The following is a 19329-nucleotide window of genomic DNA, read 5'->3' as shown; positions in this document are numbered from 1 at the left end:
TTCTTCCGGAGGTTTCACCCAAAATATTTTCTAAATCTTTAATCAAACAGGATTAAGGCCTTAGCAATTTAATTTAAATGGAACTTAGCTGGAGGCCGCATATTAAGCAATAAGAAAAATTTCATTCCAAAGGCAGAAGGCCGTATCTTAAAATATAGAACGCAGAACTCGGCTGAAGGCCCATAGCAAAGCATCACAATCTGATGCCTAAAGGGCAATACAAGAACATTAATTTAAGAGATATTAAAACTCGGCTAAAGGCCACACACTAACAACTGATTTAACGGCTTAAGCCCTAAAAGATTTGATGTAGAACTCGGTTAAAAGCCCCATATAAGGAACAGCAATCTTATGCCTAAAGGGCAAGAGAGGAATATATAAAAACTCGGCTGAAGGCCACACATCAACGAAATAACTAAAACTGAATCAGGGAAGTTACTGTGTAACAGACACGGAACGGTGCTCAGGAGTTTCCAAGGGTCGGCCTGGAATTGTAACACTAACGCCAGTTTAGGCGAGACAGGCAGCCTGGCCAACAATTTCTTAATCGCAAGGCACCCAACCGACAGACAGCCGACGAACCAACCAACTACCTGATTTCGGTCACAAGATCAACGGCACTACAGCAAGGTGAAGAGACCAGTAACACTCCTCTTCGAATATTGGTGTGTTAATAAGCCAAGGCACAATAACCACTGACATACATGAACATCGCAACGGCTGTGAAACTACACGCCGTGGCGGACAGCATGAACACAGTAAGAAAACACTCACTCGCTGCTCTGTCGCAACCGATCAACTGGCTACTGGAGTACGTACACAGCATTACAGCATTTAAAGCACGCTCAGTGGAACTGACACAGGGTACACAGTGTTCCACGGAGCACTGCCACAAGAAACTCGAACACTCGTAAAACGAATCACTGATGAACAACTAGAACAAATCACAGGTGGACACACACATAAAACCAAAAGACGGTCGGTGACAAAACACATATCGCCTGACCAGACGACCGACCAACAACCAAGCAAGGTCGTTCCCAATCAAACAATGTGCGTCAGCAACGGTCGGGCGAGTCTTGACTATCCAGGCATACTGGCTCGGACCCAATCATGCAAAGGTAACTCTTGCCTATTGGCCACGACGTCTCCGCACAAGAAGGAACCAAGCCACGTCCAGCAAGATGGCCCAGTGGCGGGGCCCAGAAACGGTCAAAAGACCAAACACACGTCGCCCAAAGAGACGACCAATTGAATGACCGATCAACGGTCGATCCCGCTACCATCTCCGTCCGTCGGACAGTTCATCCTGTGTCGTGAGCGGTCAGCGAGTACTGGCTGTCCGCGCCTCCCTAGCAGCCCGCTGCTACGTCCTGACTGCACTTCTGCCGCGTTCCAACTCAACGACTGCCCAGTGCGATCTCTCTCTACGACACACCACGACCCGAACTAATAGCCGTCCAGCAGAGATAATACGGCAGGGCAAATATCGATACGCCCTGCTGCTGCCACTCACGGACAGGCACGACAGTAATTCAGTGACACCAGTAATTGAAATTTAAAATGACGAGGTGGTCATACGGTAAAACAAGATTCTACATAGTAGATGGCACGAACATGAGCCACGCACGGCTCAATTATGAAAAGCTTGTAAGGGTGTCGCAGGGTAAATTGTGCTGAGAAATATCTGTTGCGCCGTTTCTGAGTTTATTAGCCAATCAGGCCGTTGCGAGCACAAATTAAAGCGGCCTACCAGAGACACGGTCACCAAATGTGTTGTTCGTTTGTTTCATAAAACCGAACAAGAAAGTGACTCAAAAATTGTACATGGGACGCTACTAAAGATCGAACCGAAGCGAAAGGCTGAGCAGTCTCGTGCGATATCACCTACACTGTGAGAACGACTGTCACTACCACAACTGTGTAGGCGGGTCGCTTGAATTTGTGCGCGCAATGACATGAATGACTAACGTCAATGCCAATTAACTGGGAAATGGCGCAACTTATCGAATTTTTTCTTAATAATTATTTCTCAGCAGAACCTACCCTGCAGCACCCTTAAAAGCTTTCCAGACTGTTTCTCACTACCCTGCATACGACTGTCATCATCATGTGCTGCATACACTGATGAGCCGAAACGTGATGACCGCTGACCACAGCGAGGTTGAATGTCTCCTAGTGTTGTTGCGGGCACGTGACGCAGTAAGGAAAGAATGTATACGGAAGATAGACGAATGGGCAGTCATTATAGCGAAATACGGGCTGCAAATGCGGAATTCCACTGATATAAGCAGTTTTGACAAAGGGCACAATGTTGTTGCGCTGCGGCTGGAAATGAGAATCTCTGAATCGGCGAAACTGGTCACCTGTTGGCGTACTACTGTCATGAGCACATATAGAAAGTGGTTGAAGGCTGGTGAAATAACGTTTAGGCTGTATGGTTCTTGACGTCTGAGCGTCATCATAAAACGTAGAGGACGGAGGATCCCCCACCGTGTCATCCAAGACAGGCAGCAATCTGTGGCAGATCTGACTAGACATTACAATGCTGGTACACACACAAGTGTTTCGGAGCACACCGTTCAAAGGCCAATGTTGAATATGGAGCTCAACATCACACGACCCTTACGTGTTCCTGTGTTGACGTAACGATTGCAGTGGGCACAGCATCACTGAGTTTTACCGTGGATCAATGGAAATGTGTCGCCTATCGAATGAATCGCATTTTTTATAACACCAGATCAATGGTTGGGTCCTTAAACGCCGTCATCCAGGCGAATAAGCCGCGAGGGATAGCCACGCGTTCTGAGTCGCCTTGCCACGGTCCGTGCGGCTCCCCCTGTCGGAGGTTCGAATCCTCACTTGGGCATGGGTGTGTGTGTTGTCCTTAGCTTAACTTAGTTTACGTTAGATTAAGTAGTGCGTAAGGTTAGGGACCGATGGCGTCAGCAGTTTGGTCCCATAAGGCCATACCACAAATTTCCAATTTCCAGGCGAACAGCTGCTTGAAACGTGCAAGGCGCTACAGATCCAGGCCGGTGAGAGCAGAATTACGCCACAGGGTACAATGAGTTCGGCTTCTATGGGCTCTATGATCGCACTCGAAGACACCATAACAGGAGTGAACTGTATGAACATTGTTGCAGACCACCTGCATCCCTTTAGGGTTGAAGTTTTCTCTCATGACGATGACATCTTCGAGTTGGATAACTTTCCGCGACACAAGGCCAGAATCGTGCTGCAGTGGTTTGAGGAGGAGGATGGCGAACTGACATTGATGTCTTAGCCAGTAAATATTGGGCGCCAGCTGCGTGCCCACAAACCACCGTCCCGTAATTTGTGGAAATCTGTGAGTAGTCATTGTAATTCTATCAGAGACAGCAAAGGACCTGGAAAATCAGCTGACCGGAATGGACAGTGTCTTGAAAGGAGGATATAAGATGAACATCAACAAAAGCAAAACAAGGATAATGGAATGTAGTCGAATTAAGTCAGGTGATGCTGAGAGAATTAGATTAGGAAATGAGACACTTAAAGTAGTAAAGGAGTCTTGCTATTTGGGGAGCAAAATAACTGATGATGGTCGAAGTAGAGAGGATATAAAATGTAGACTGGAATTGGCAAGGAAAGCGTTTCTGAAGAAGAGAAGTTTGTTAACATCGAGTATAGATTTAAGTGTCAGGAAGTCGTTTCTGAAAGTACCGGGTGATCAAAAAGTCAGTATAAATTTGAAAACTGAATAAATCACGGAATAATGTAGATAGAGAGGTACAAATTGACACACATGCTTGGAATGACATGGGGTTTTATTAGAACCAAAAAAATACAAACGTTCAAAAAATGTCCGACAGATGGCGCTTCATCTGAGCAGAATAGCAATAATTAGCATAAAAAAGTAAGACAAAGCAAATATGTTCTTTACAGGAAATGCTCAATATGTCCACCATCATTCCTCAACAATAGCTGTATTCGAGGAATAATGTTGTGAACAATACTGTAAAGCATGTCCGGAGTTATGGCGAGGCATTGGCGTCGGATGTTGTCTTTCAGCATCCCTAGAGATATCGGTCGATCACGATACACTTGCAACTTCAGGTAACCCCAAAGCCAATAATCGCAAGGACTGAGGTCTGGGGACCTGGGAGGCCAAGCATGATGAAAGTGGCGGATGAGCACACGATCATCACCAAACGACGCGCGCAAGAGATCTTTCACGCGTCTAGCATTACTTTGTTTTTTATTTTGGGTCCAATAAAACCCCATGTCATTCCAAGCATGTGTGTCAATTATTACCTCTCTATCTACGTTATTCCGTAGTTTATTAAGTTTTAAAATTTATACTGACTTTTTGATCGCCCGGTATTTGTATGGGGTGTAGCCCTGTATGGAAGTGAAACATGGACGATAAATAGTTTGGACAAGAAGAGAATAGAAGCTTTAGAAATGTGGTGCTACAGAAGAATGCTGAAGATTAGATGGGTAGATCACATAACTAATGAGGAGATACTGAATAGAAGTGGGCAAGAAAAGAAATTTGTGGTACAACATGACTAGAAGAAGGGATCGGTTGGTAGAACATGTTCTGAGGCATCAAGGGATCACCAGTTTAGTATTGGAGGGTAGCGTGGAGGGTAAAAATCGTAGAGGGAGACCAAGAAATGAATACATTAAGCACATTCAGGAGGATGTAGGTTTGCAGTAGGTACTGGGAGATGAAGAAGCTTGTACAGGATAGAGCATCATGGAGAGCTGCATCAAACCAGTCTCTGGACTGAAGACTACAACAACAACAACGAGTAGACATCTGCTGCCACATACTTCTGGAAACCTATCATGGACTTGTAAGAGTCCTTGCCAAGCAGAATCGCTGCTGTACTGTGTTTCGAAAGTGGACCAACACCATATTAAACAGGTGGTCATAATATTTTGGCTCATCGGTGCATTCATCTTCACTCTCCGGACCAACATTGATTATTATATTCCCTATTGCTTCTTCCGTTACACCAACTCTGCACCAGTATTCATTTTCAATGCCTTTTACATGTTCGCGAGTTTTTAACCAATCATGTCGAGCGATCTTAAAGACTCTTTTGTTATTTGTTTTAGGGTCGTTAAATTAATGGAAGAAATTTTTTCTACGTTTATTCCAGATTAGCTCTGTAAGGTCAAATTGCAATGGGAGCCACAGAACAGTATAGCCCTTTACTCTTTAAAATTGCATCTGCTTTGAAAACAGGCTTTGATTTACTAAGAAGTACAGTTTGTAAAAGCTCATTCCTATTTAGGTCAGTTCGAAACTGATTTTGTTCTGAATGAGCCATTTAGTTATGTCTTTCTTGCGAGTCGCAATAGGGGAGGTGGCTTTTTGTCTGCGTCTTTGTCTTTATTTGTCTGCGTTATCAAGAACATCAATAATACCAGCTGGGATGTTAGGAATTAGTTTCTCTTCTAACCGTTTATAACAGTCATCTCCATTCATATCATCGTGATAATCTTGGGACTTAGATTTCGAATCAAAAATTAACTCCATCTGTGAAACCAGTTGCTCCTCCAGCATGGCCAAAAACGCCTCTTTGGCCTGGAGTGCTGTTAGTCATTACACACGGAGCACTTCCACGCTGCCAGAACATTTTCATGGTACAATGCGTATGCACCCACGTTTCGTCCGTGAATACCACTGGTTTATTTGACCACTTTACATTATTTCTGATAGCTCTCATGTATTCCGCACGCTTTGCAACAATGTAGGAATGTTCTCTTAGGGTGGTTCTCGTAGTTTTACATTTTTTTGAAACGAAATCCCATGTCTTTCAAAATTTTCCGAATGTTTCCTTTCCCCCTTAAAATTTACCTCGGTTTTGAAAAATATAAACAGCTTTCCCAATGCTGGGATTTCCTTCTTCTGCTCATAATACTCCAAAAATTTTCTTCCAGTAAGTGCTTTATTGAAGTGATCTAGAGAAACTAGTTTTCTAGAACTCCTTTCTCTTGTAGGATTTTTAACTTTTTCCCCGGCTTTCGTAAGTACTTTCAAAATGTATTTCTCTCTTCTTCCTGACCTCCCTACATTTCAGCCGCTCACAAGTTGGCTTTCTGTAGATATTATCATTACGTGATTCGCTCTTTTTCTGCCTGTGCAAAATTGTACGACATTGAAGTTTTTTCAGCGTAAAGTGTCCGGTTCTGCTATATCTTCCTCTGCTTTCCACTCTCAGAGGCAATCATGATTATGGATAACATCGCACTGCACTATTGACGATATTTCACGATAATACGCTCAGCCACTTGATAGTACATGCATAACTGACCTGAAAGCGTTCCAGTGTAATGCGTTTTCCTTACCAGTGTACTTGTTTACTGTAACGTCACCACTCGTTTCCAAAAATAGCCACTGGAGGCCAAGTGCGATAATATCGTTCTTGGGAAGTACAAGATTTCTTGAACTAAAAGATGCAAGTGCACATGTAGATTACATCTGCCTACATATGCGAAAGACATTCGACACTACCACATCGTGACAACTACCCATGACACGAGCGTAACGTGTGACTGGCTCTAGGTATATTTGACTAACGGAACTCATTACGCTGTACTTGACGGCTAATATTCCGCAGAAACAGAAGTGACATCGGGTGTGCCCTAAGGAAACGTAATAGGACCGCCAATATTCACATTATTATGTAAACTATTCATCAAATAGAGATTGTTCGAAAACGATGCTATTGAATTCAGGAAACGTGCTTGCAAATGTGTAGCTCATCTTTTTAATGATACAAATAAGTTGTAAGAGCGTAATACACACTTACGGAAATAAAATCGCTACACCAGGAAGGAGTAGCGCGACATAAACGAAAGTTGGTAGGCGTGTTTCTACATCGGAAAGTTGATGTCTATTCATATTTCGCGCCAATCGCGTAATAGTAGCACTAATAACACCATTGTGAGGATGCAAATGAGGTTTGTTTAAATACACGTTCTAACGATCGTGAACGTTACTTAACTTTGTGGCTGGATGTGGTGAGTTGATTTTAATGCCTTTAAGGCGACAGAGACGTCGTTATCACCTCACTGATTTTGAACGAGGTCGTGTGATAGGGCTACGAGAAGCTGGATGTCCCTTCTGCGATTTTGCAGAAAGACTTGGCAGGGATGTAGGCACTGTACATAATTTCTGGCAGCTGTGGTCACGAGAATGTACGGACGCAAGAAGACCGGGCTCCGGACGACCACGTGGCACTACCGAGAGGGAATACCATCGTATTCGGCGTATGGCTCTGGCGCATCGTACTGCATCTGCAGCAACATTTGAGCAGCATTTGGTACAACAGTGACACAACGAACTGTTACAGATTGGTTACTTCAAGGAGAGCTCCGAGCTAGACGCCCTGTAACGTGCACTCCACTGGGCCCAAACCACCGCCATTTGCGACTTCAATGGTGTCAAGCGAGAGCTCTTTGGACGACAGAGTGAAGGTCTGTTGCGTTTTCTGATGAAAGCTGGTTCCACCTCGGTGCCAGTGACGGCCATATGTTGCTTTCAAGGAGGCCAGTCGAGTGCCTGCAATCATGTGCTAGACACGTTGGACCTATACTTGTAGTTATGGTCTAGGGTACGATTCCGTATGACAGCACGAGCACTCTCGTGGTTATCACATGCACCCTGCCTGCAAATCTGTACGTCGATCTGGTGATTTCTATTCATGAATAGCATTCCAGGGGGTGTTTTCCAACGGGATAACGCATGCCCACATACAGTTTTTGTAACCCAAAATGCTCCACAGAGTGTCGACATCTTGCCTTGGCCATATTTGTCTCCAATTGAGCTCATATAGGACATCATCGGACGACAACTCCAGCGCCATCCACAAATAGCGTTAACCGTCCATATATTGACCGACCAAGTGCAACAGGCATGGAACTCCATCCCACAAACTGACAACCGGCCACTGCACAACACAATGCATGCACGTTTGCATGCTTGCGTTCAACATTCTGGTGGTTACACCGGTTATTAGTGTGCCAACATTTCACATTTTCAATGGCTACCTCGCGCTTACATTAACCACTGTTAATCTCTTCAATGTGTTGCGTACACAAATGTATTCGCGAAATTTCATTACTTTACACAACCTTTTTTGTGTCCCGAGTGTTTCTCTCTAGCAGTGTATATAAAACAATTCTTAATTAGATTTCTAACTATTCATTATATGCTATGCAGTTTGTTCTAAAAATTTAAAGGAAGACTTGGCCAGAGGCAACAGCTATAACAAAGAGAAAGAACTGGACATCACCTGTTTACGAGACTACTGATCAACATCTCAAGCATATCATATCGTTAAGTATTTATGGGTAATACAAAGACGTGATGTAAAGGGGCCGACTAAGTAAAATCAGAAAAATCGAATGTAGACTTATATTTGTTGGAACCGTACTGGGAAAATGCAATGAGTCCGTAAAGAAAATCGCATAGATGGCGCTAGTGCGACCAGTTCTACAGTATTGTTCCAGTTTTCGGAGTCCCCATCAAGCAGGTATGACAACAGACATCGAACGAATGCAGAGGCTCTGCCAATATCGTAAGAGATCGGTATGGCCCATACAGAAATGTAATAGAAACGTTTGGGGAGCTCAAATGGGTGTCGTAGGAAAAAAGATGACATAGTTCTCGCGAAACACTATTGGGTAAGATTAGAGAACCTGTATTCGAAAATGATCGTTTAACCACTATGCAGACACCATTGCATATGCCTCATAGGGATCGTGAGAATAAGAGAGGTGGGACCGCGTACAGAGACATACGGGCAGTCTTTTCTCCTTCTCTCAGTGCTCGAATGGAATAGCGAAGAAAACGATTATATCGATATGATGTACCTTCCGCTACGCACTGTACAGTGACTTGGGAGTATACAGGGCGAGTCATCCCTTTTAATTAGTGAACGATTTTAGATATTACACGAGATTTTCGGGAACTGACAGTACACTAAGAGGCACTTACTTTGGCATGTAATAAATAATCGTAACCCATGTATCGATGAAGATATTGAAGTAAATATGGTTTAAAAAAAAAATAGAATGATATATTTTTTCAACGGCATCCGAAAGCACTTGAAAAGACGAATACAGTTATATAATGCTTGTTTATTTTGAGGTTGATATTCAGCTAGCACTGAAGCTGCCGTAGTTCCATACGCAGAAATCAAAGCTGACCCACCTACGTCGTATAGGAAATGAGGTTTTACTGTAGTAGCTTAGGCCTGTCTTGTTGCATCAGCCTATAGCGACGGAGCCTGACATGAAAGCTCCGCATGGCGTTGTTTACACCGCGATAACCGACTGTGGCCGAATTGTTTTTTTAATTTTAGTGCATTTCTCGGATTGTTTTGCGAAAGGTTGGTACATCAATACCAACAACCACGGTATCTTTGTATCTGTTACGGTTGGGGAGATACAAGGGTGTCATGACTTAACTGCCTCACCCTGTATAATGCCTAGGGACTTGATCTTGACTATTACACACGCAAATTTGCAGTTTCATGCTGCTGCATTGTAAGGAAAACAGGCATAAATATCACACATATTCCTCGCGTTTGCTGCAGACTTCAAAGTAGATCTAAATACAAACATTACTGGCAGCAATGTTAAATTGGAGGTTACTGGAAGATGGAGAAGCTTGTGAAGAGTGTGGTAGGAAAGGTGAATGGTCAACTTCTATTTGCTGGGAGATTTCTAGGAAAGTGTGGTTCATCTGTAAAAGAGACCACATATAGGATGCTATTGCGATCTGCTCTCGAGTACTGCTTGAGTGCTTGGGATCCATGCCAGGTTGGATTAAAGGAAGACATTAAAACAATTCAGAGGTGGGCTGCTAGATTTGCCACTGGTAGGTATGTACAACACAAAAGTTTTACAGAGATGTCAAACTGGAATCCCTCGAGGGAAGGCAACATTCTTTTCAAAGAACACTATTGAGAAAATTTAGAGAACTGGCATTTGAAGCCGACTGCAGGACAATTCTATTGCCTCCAACATACATTGTGTGTAGGGACTACAAACATAAGATACAAGAAATTAGGGCTCATATGGAGGCATATAGACAGTCATTTTCCGTCATTCTATTTTTGAGTGGAACAGGAAAAGAAATGAGTAGTAGTGTTTTGGAGTACCCTCTGCCACGCACCGTAACTAGGGTTGCCATAATCTCGGAATCCAAAACCAGGACAAAACTTACGGTCACCGTAGCCGATCAAAGGAAATAAGAGGAATAAGGAGTCCTCATGCCCATCAGCTAAGGGAAATGTGCATTTAATTAATGATCCAGAGTTTAGGAAGGACTGCTTCATTAAGAAAGCATTTATTACAAAAAATAAGAATATGCATTACATTATTCAGTACACGAAGTTCTATTGTCATCATTTGAGCTTTTCTTATACCAATCGTATTTCTCAGAACCTTGAATAGATGAAAGGAACTTAATCTGGTTCTCAATCAGTTTATGAAATTCACTGCAACTTAAATTTTTCATATTGTCCTGTATTTGCATCATTGCATTAACTGATTTTACTGTTATCCTATTCCTTTCTTCTGTCCACTGAGAATTCATGAGGGAAAAGACTCTATCTACATTGGCGTTATGACTGGGAATGGAGAAATAAAATTCCACAATTTTCAGCAACTCTGAATACTGTTTCCATATCTCGAAAGCTGTTCTGTTCTGTTCTGTTTGGATTTTATATAATGTGAAGGCAAAGAGATAACATATTGATGCTTCTTTGACAGCAATTTTTGAAATTACCGGAAGTTGGCTTCAAATCCAGCAAATATCGCGGACATTTGCCTTTTCGGCCCAGACGTTTTCATTTACCCTAAAATCGCGGACTGTCTGTGAAATCCGTGGCGTATGGCAACCCTAACCGTAACTGGTTTGTGGAGTATTGACGTAAATGTAGCGGTGCCACCCATCTGAAAACTAAAAGATGCAAATAATTGTCCTAAATAAACTATCTAGTGGAAAACAGTAATTATTTTAATAACACACTTAGTCTTACTCATTAGTATGCCTTCAGAACTCATTTCTTTCTTAGATTTGTGCAGGAGGCTCTGTTATTTCTTCTGATGCGCTTTTGTAACTTTGATCACTTTTCATCAAGTCATCAGATTCATCAGACTCTGTGTTGCACTCACCTGGATTAATTCTATTGACTAACTCATTGAGCTCTTCATCTCTTAAACCTGGGAATCAAGCGAAAAAAAATATACAACCACATTTCCACTGACATAAACAAAGTTGGGTTTCAGTCATAAGATATCATGTATGACACCCAAAAGTTTGCATAAATCCATTATAATATTAATTTATACTTGTCTTAACTGAGGAATGTCTGTACAGTCTTAATAAGTTACTAAAGCATGCAAAAAGAGTTGTAATTAGAAGAAAAGATATTCCTTTATCTTTACTTCACTGAGACATTCTGTGCAGTTGCAAAATCCAAATATTTCAATCAGTGCTGCCTCATTGTGGGACTTGGCAGAAGGGCTAACAAGAGAGCTATGGTAAGCACAATGTGTCTTGTACATGATAATACAGATCAGAAAAGTTTCAGCTGCATATAAGCTCAAGAAAAATGAAAAACCTGGATGTATCTTGCATGCCAACTCACAACTAAAGTAGCTATAAAATGTTTTAATATGTTCATAATAATGCATTTTCATCAGGGTGTAGTATTCTGTTTTATCCTTATATCCAAGAAATTGCAGTTCAGAGAAATATAGCAAATGAAAAGCATTTGTCCGAGAATTTGCAAAGTGAATACTATACAATTAAAAATTTCAGGATCATAGTAGCAACAAACCCTCATCTTTGCAACAGCTTCATAATTTGTATAATATAAAATCAAAGGGTGCACTCACCATTATCAGAATTTCCCTTAGCATTGCATTATCATCACAGGTCTGCAGTCTATGGAAGTAATCCAGATTGAATTTGTTTACAAATCCTGGTGGGCACTGTGGTTTATAAAACAAGTACACACCATAACTGGGGCCTACTTTTGGATCCTCCATGCAGCAGTGCACACCACACGTTTACCTTAGAAATGTTATGTTCATACTTAGAACAGGCATGCGGATTTTTAGAAGCTCATATGATGACAGTTTAGGAATGATCATGATAACAGACATGGAATGTGACCTCATCTCTAAAACTGATCTTCATAAATTGTTCATGATAGTCAATCTCATTAAGTATATCTAACAAACTAAAATCTTTTGGGTCTACTAGTTGCATTGACAGCATGCTACCACTGCAGTTTGTAACACAAAAAACAGAGATATTTCTTTAAAACCTTATGAATTGCAGTCTTTGTTAGGTGCAATTCTTGAGTACATGCACACACAGATATTTCACAGATCTTTTGAAGCTCCTTAAGTGCTATCCTGTACAGCTAATACAGACTCATCATTTACCGAAGCCCTACCATACCAGTAGGTGATCGTCCAACAAACTGTTGGTATACTTTAATTACTTACCGGTATCCGACTGATTAATATTATTTCTATGTTGTGACTCTCCACTATGTATGTGACAATACTCACATTGAAAATTGGTCATATATTTGAATTTAGCAACCCACAAACACACTGAACTTTCCTCCGTACCATCCACATCTCGACTGACATAGCCTGACCCAATGCTGCTACACAATTCGTTTTGTTCATCACCTGCATGTGCACACCATTGAACATCATACTGCAGAAACTCTTTCCAATACTGCCTAGAACAGTGGAAGTTTCAGTTTTTTATTTCGTTTCTGTTAGCCACAATAAGTGAACATAACTACACCAAGACTTCAGAGACACACTGTACATAAGTACTTAAACTATGCAGTCAAGCTATGTTGGCATGACAGGATGTAAAAAAGAATCAGCAGTTTATATACCTTTTCACATTTTATTACCCCTTTTTGACGTTTCGCCTTTCCTAATTTCCTCTGTAATTTTATGTATTTCTTCCAATTCCTATGGGCCTTTGACAGCGATTTAAATACTATTTCATCAAACCATACTAACAATATTTGAAACTGTTTTTGCCTGAATTTATGTTGTACGAACTGCATTTTGTGCCATTTACAAATTGTATTTTCCTTACCTTCACAGTTACTTAATAATTCTTCTGTGTCTATTTTCAGGTTGTTCCAGTGTGTGGTCTCTCCCCATCTATGGTATTTCTGGACTTGTGATGGAAAGCATACTGACTGCTTGCATGTCTTTCAAAATACCTGTTCATATACGTGGTTTGTGTTATCTTTTGTGGGTTTATCTCTGGGAGTTCTCAACAGGATCCATCCTGAAAACATTTGGTGCATGTCCATGGGACTACTCAGAATTTACATACAATTTCAGAGGGCTAATAACGTTTGAATATGCTCCTTTATGGTATGTTGTTTCTCTGCTGATGGAGAAAATCATAATTAACAAGGTGCTGCAACTACGGTGGGTGGTCCCACATATTCACAATGGTTCAGCCACAAAACTGTGTGACTGAAGTCAGTTGTACTGGCTGTTAAGAAAAATTCATCCTGTGAAATATTTGCCAAAAATGGGTTGAAGTCCCATTAATACCAGAGATTGGCAGACTCATGAAAAACAAACAAATGTAATCAAGTACAGTACTTAAACATGACCTTTTTGAAAACTTTAAGTGTAACGTCATAGAGCAACTTTAATACGAAATTGACAGCTCTATGTTGTAAATATGATATTGTGACATGTGTGTACTTTCTTTCCTGTGAAGAGATATGTTTTACCGTGCAAGTGAAGTCAGTAATCCATACCTAGAGCAAATATGTTAGCTCACCGACAGTATCTAGTTTGCTTCAAAAAACAATTTTGTACAATTCACATTGGTATGCTCTTGCTTGATAGATTCCAGTCTTGATGCTTCCTCTCATTATTTCACTTTCTTTTTTTTGTGTCTTTATTGCAGGTAAATGGTATTTATGTTCCACAGGTAGATAACATCAGCATTCCACTTCAGAACTAAGAACTATACACTCTATCTATCAAATATTGATACAGTACAGATAAATATTAATAAATTTTCCTAAAATACATAAAATGAAGTTATAATAATTCAAATACATTTTCACAATGATAAAATGATAAGTAAGTAACAAAGGTTCAATATGTAATGCAACCATGCTACAAAAAAATATCAATACTTTAGCATTCAGTTTATAACTAACATGCATGGGCCTTATCAGTAGCATATAACATAATTTGCAAGTACAAGTATTTTCATTCATGTTGCTACTGATAATCCCTCAGAGAAAAAAAATAGCTAGCTTAAGGGCAGAAAACTGGATAAAAATATTGTTATTTACAATTAATTTCAGCTCTATCACTAGACTCATAGTTTCATAAATTCTTCTTATTGAAATAACTCTACACTCCTTTACTATTCAGTTCACAAATGGAGCAACAGTTACACTAGTGAAAAAAAGCAATTTATTTGCTCTGTTGTGTTCCAGCATTACACTCAACTCTAAACAAATTAATAATGAAGTAATACATACAATAAATAATAAAAACCGAAACAATGATCAAGTGACAAATAAAATATCAAATCCAACAGTAGCTCAACAGCACTAGAACATTGATTAAGAAAGGAAACTTTAGACACATCTGTCATAATCATCAGCTTACAAATAACTTTCTTCACAAGAAAGTGCAACATTGTTTCCAATTATACCAGTACTAGCTGCCAAAATGGAAAACTTATGGTGGTCTGTTTCATTTTTCCATCATTTGTTCCTTGTACATACCTTCCTGTCTTCCTCATTTTCCAGTTATGCACACATACAAGCAAATACACACACACACACACACACACACACACACACAGAGAGAGAGAGAGAGAGAGAGAGAGAGAGAGAGAGAGAGAACATCCATATGTTACTGTTTATCACCTTCACAGTTGGATTTTTCAGTGCAAGAAAGCACATTTCCACAACATTCTGTATGGCAGTCAGCAGCTGATTTTACTTCTGTATTACAAAAACCAGAGAGCCTCTAATGATTATATTTCTTATGTTACTTAGCATACACAATATAAACAGTATACATGTAATGTAATGTCCTTTTTATCATTGCACTGGGCCTGAGACTTTCCATGATAATGTACAAGTTTAAATGAGTATTTTTGCATAATGAATGTGAAAAAAATTCAATTGTTTAGCCATTAGCAAGTTCACCTCAAAAATACTAAAATCAGATAAATCAAAAATGAATATTTCTCCAGATACATGTTTAATTGAAGAAAAAACAAAGTTAAAGTATAAATTAAATCTGAATATTGTACTGGGAATTTTTAGGCGTATTTCAAGTTTGTATAATTACTACAACTTTGAGACATTGTGTCCTGGTGAGTTATTTAAATGAATATTTTGAATACGGTGATTCATTGGGCAGCCACTGGAAAAGAATGTAACACGTAAAGGTGCAGAAAAGGGGCAGAGTAATAAATATCAGCTGTGTTTGGAGTACATGGGAAAGAAAATAATGGTAACTTCCGAATGAGCCATCTTTCGCACAATGCCCAGATTACATATGTGTTTATTTTTTACCTACTCCAGAAGGTGAACAGTTTAAGGTCTAAGATTGTCTTTCTATTTCTTCAGTTGGGAGGACTATAATTTCATTTTTTTTTTTACCAAATTTTCATCCACTTTTCTCAGTTTCAGTTCAATAAGATCACAACACATCATATTTAATGCCTCTTGTATATTAAGAACATTTTTCTGATATACTATTGAAAAAATGTGTATGACAGATATGTAATACTATTTTGTTGTATTATGAGACTGAAAATATTATAAATGGAATTAGAAACCTAATAATCTGAACAAATCAGTGTGATAATGTGATTGAGAAATATTAATCAAGAACTCTAGAAAAAATCGTACATCAGCAATAACTTGAAAACATTATAACATTCTTGATAAAAATTCTAATGACTACTACTACAATATTTTTGGGTCACTATCAGAATGAAATAGGTTAGCCTGAGAGTATCCAATGAACATTCTTACATTCTTTTTCAATAAATTTTGCAACATGTTTTAGTCAGATGTAGCATGTTCTCTAAGTGAATCTATTCCTAGAATTATTTGAAAATTTAAATATTATGGGAACAAAAGAAAATTATAATGTGGTCTTTATATCCACTGCATAATTTGTATCATATCTTACATTTTGTAAATGTTGTTTACTGTACTTTAATAACAAAATGTCAAAAAACCATGTTTGTTTTTCATTTCTTTTCAACTAAATTTAAGGACCACTAAAAAAACAACCAATAGTTCAGAGACTTTTTATGACAATCTTCTGTAAAAGAAATTGTGTAAAACTGAACAGACAGCACTATTATTTACTCTATTTCTAACATCTACCCTTACATCTCATAAATACAGATTTCTTACTAAACTCTGCTAGTTTCTTTATTGTGGACCACATCCATAGTGCAGCCAAACAAGAAGGTAGAACATTTGGTAAATATTGAATATTTTGCTCTCCAACAGAATTCAAGCTACAAAGTTACTTCCTGATAGACTGACAATATCTGACAGACTGGGTAAAGAGGCATAGAAGAGATATACTGACAGACTGAACCTTTAAGTTATATCATCGCACTGATGACTTAGAGGAAAAGAGCACTACATGCAGAAGGCTAATATCTAGGTTCAAATTCAATTTCAGCTCTCAGCTTTACTGTTTCAAAACACAAATAGTCAACAGTTAAGATTTAATGACAAATCATCCTGTGAAATTGCAAATGTCTTACCAAACAGAAATAATCCATAAAACTCAAAAACAAACGACCATTCCATGTGCTTGGGTCAAATATTTGGAGTTCACCTGCCAAGAAAAACCTAGAAACATCAGCTGACAACAAGTAATACTTTCCTCTCCTCTACTGCTAAGAGTATGATTATACAAGCTATGGACCAAATTTTCTGCCCATTTCTTCACTATAGTACAAAGCTGAGAAAGAAGCACTTATACAGACATGACAGACTTACTAAGCACTAATACAGACATAATAGACTTACTGAGATCAATCCCATACCTGCTTTCCTGTGTTAAGTCACAAGGAATACTACCAAGAGATCTAATACAGTGTTTGACATATTGTATTGTATTGTATTTTTATTGATCCAGGCAATCATAGTATTGTACAGCTGTACATATGATATTGGGTAGGTCAAGAGAGCTATTTACAGTAATTTTTACAAATTGATGTTTACATTATTTTGTAGCAAGGAAATTATCTATCTTCAACAAAACTGTTAATACAAATCAAAGAGATGTAAGATTTTACATACGATATTGGATAGGTCAAGGGAACATATTTGCAGCTAATATTTAATAAATTGATTTTACATCATTTTGCAATGAGGAAGTTAGCTATCTTTAACAAAACAGTAAATGCAAATGTTGTATGGTAAAATACAAACAGCCAATACAAATGTAATAGTAAAGTAGTCCAGTGTATTTCATAGACATGCACAGTATATAATTTTCAGACCTAATTGAACATTTATCATATTTTTTACATTTTTAACCCCTTTCAAAAAAATGATCAACTGCATAAAAGCAATGGTCCAAGAGATATTTTTTTAACTTATGTGTGAAGGCTCTTGGGTTCTTTGTTGCTTTGATTTCATTGGGTAAATTATTATACATTTTTATCCCAACATTTAAAACACTTTTTTGGTAGCAGGTAGTTCTGGACTGAATCATATGTAGGTCAGATTGCTGCCTTGTTGCATAGTTATGAATATCTCCATTGAATTTTAGTGTGCAGTCATTGTTTAACAGGTATGTCTTGACAAATGAGACGATATTATAAATGTAAGCAGAAGGCAGTGTCATAATGCCATTTGTTTTGAAATGTTGTCTGCATGATTCATTATGTCTTAGATTACATATTATGCGTATTGCCATTTTTTTGCATTTTGAAAATATATCTACCTCCAGGTGAGTTCCCCCAAAATATGATTCCATACTGTAATGTAGAATGGAAGTAAGCATAATATACATGTATGAGAACAGATTTTGTGACTGATTTTTTGAGTACCCTTAAAATGTAACACACAGTTGAGAGCTTTTTTGAGATATAATTTGTGTGTGTCTCCCACTTAAGATTTTCTGCAAGCCATATGCCAAGAAACTTGACGGAGTCCACACACATAAGCTCTTGGTTATTTAGAATCACATCAGGCATTTCTTGTTTTTGGGATGAGAGTCTGAAGTTGATGTAGGTTGTTTTCTGTATGTTTATAATCAGTTTGTTCTCGTTGAACCATTTGCTGAGTGACGACATAAGCGGTTTAATTTTTTGGTTGTGGTCCTCTGTATCAGTACCCGTTATTAGAATACTTGTGTCATCGGCAAATAGTGTGGTATGTCCTGTAGTAAGCTTTGTGCTTATATCATCAATGTATAGCAGAAACAGTATGGGTCCCAGGATTGAGTCTTGTGGCACACCATATCTAATAGGCATTGTGTCAGAGGAGTGGACAGTAGATTGATGGGTGGTTGTATTCTTTTTTTCAAAATTAATTTCAACTTTTTGAAATCTGTTTGACAGGTAAGATTCTAACCATTTGTTTGCAATTCCTCTTATACCTTTATTTGCTAACTTCTTAAGGAGTATGGTATGGTCAATCACATCAAACGCTTTGGATAAATCTAAGATACCAGTAGTGATTTCCTTATTATCCAGTGCTTTTAAGGTTTCGTTGAGATACTCGTAAATAGCTGTGGTGGTTGTCTTTTGCTTTCTAAAACCATGCTGGTGTTTTGTCAATAAGGATAGTTTATTAGTAAAGTCTTCCAATCTGGTGTAAAATAATTTTTCAAATATTTTTGAGAATGAGCTGAGCTGTGCTATGGGCCGGTAATTGGCTACATCATTTTTAGAGCCCTTTTTGTGAAGTGGGGTAATTTTAGAAGTCTTTAGTAGGTCAGGGAAAACTCCATTTGTAAAGGATGCATTTATTATGTGGGTTAGGGGTTCTACAATGGATTCTCCACATTTCTTTACAATTATATCAGGAATATTGTCACTACCACTGGAGTACTTATTCTTTAGTCCTTTTATAACTGTAAGTACTTCAGGATTGGAGACTTTGTGAAGAAACATTGATGCCTGTACCGGTGCGGTTTCTATTAGTGTTTGGTGTTGAGCATTTGGTCTGTAGCAGTTGTTCTTTATCAGGTTTTCTGCTATCTTGCTAAAATAGTCATTAAAACCATTTACTATTTTTTGGG

The 19329-nt window shown here is 38.9% G+C and overlaps 1 protein-coding gene across 1 annotated transcript in view; it reads left to right on the top strand.

Moving 5' to 3' along the window:
- LOC126260166 (transmembrane protein 229B-like) overlaps nucleotides 1–16257 on the top strand; it is a 227188-nt gene extending 210931 nt beyond the window's left edge. Inside the window, exon 3 of the mRNA XM_049957429.1 lies at nucleotides 13185–16257. Within this exon, the coding sequence (XP_049813386.1) occupies nucleotides 13185–13540 (356 nt within the window). The 3' untranslated portion in view covers nucleotides 13541–16257. The remainder of the gene's footprint in view (nucleotides 1–13184) is intronic.
- The last annotated feature ends 3072 nt before the right edge of the window (nucleotides 16258–19329 follow it).

This window comes from Schistocerca nitens, chromosome 5, assembly GCF_023898315.1.
Source record: "Schistocerca nitens isolate TAMUIC-IGC-003100 chromosome 5, iqSchNite1.1, whole genome shotgun sequence".
NCBI lineage: Eukaryota > Metazoa > Arthropoda > Insecta > Orthoptera > Acrididae > Schistocerca > Schistocerca nitens.
This window is presented reverse-complemented; position numbering and strand designations above follow the sequence as displayed.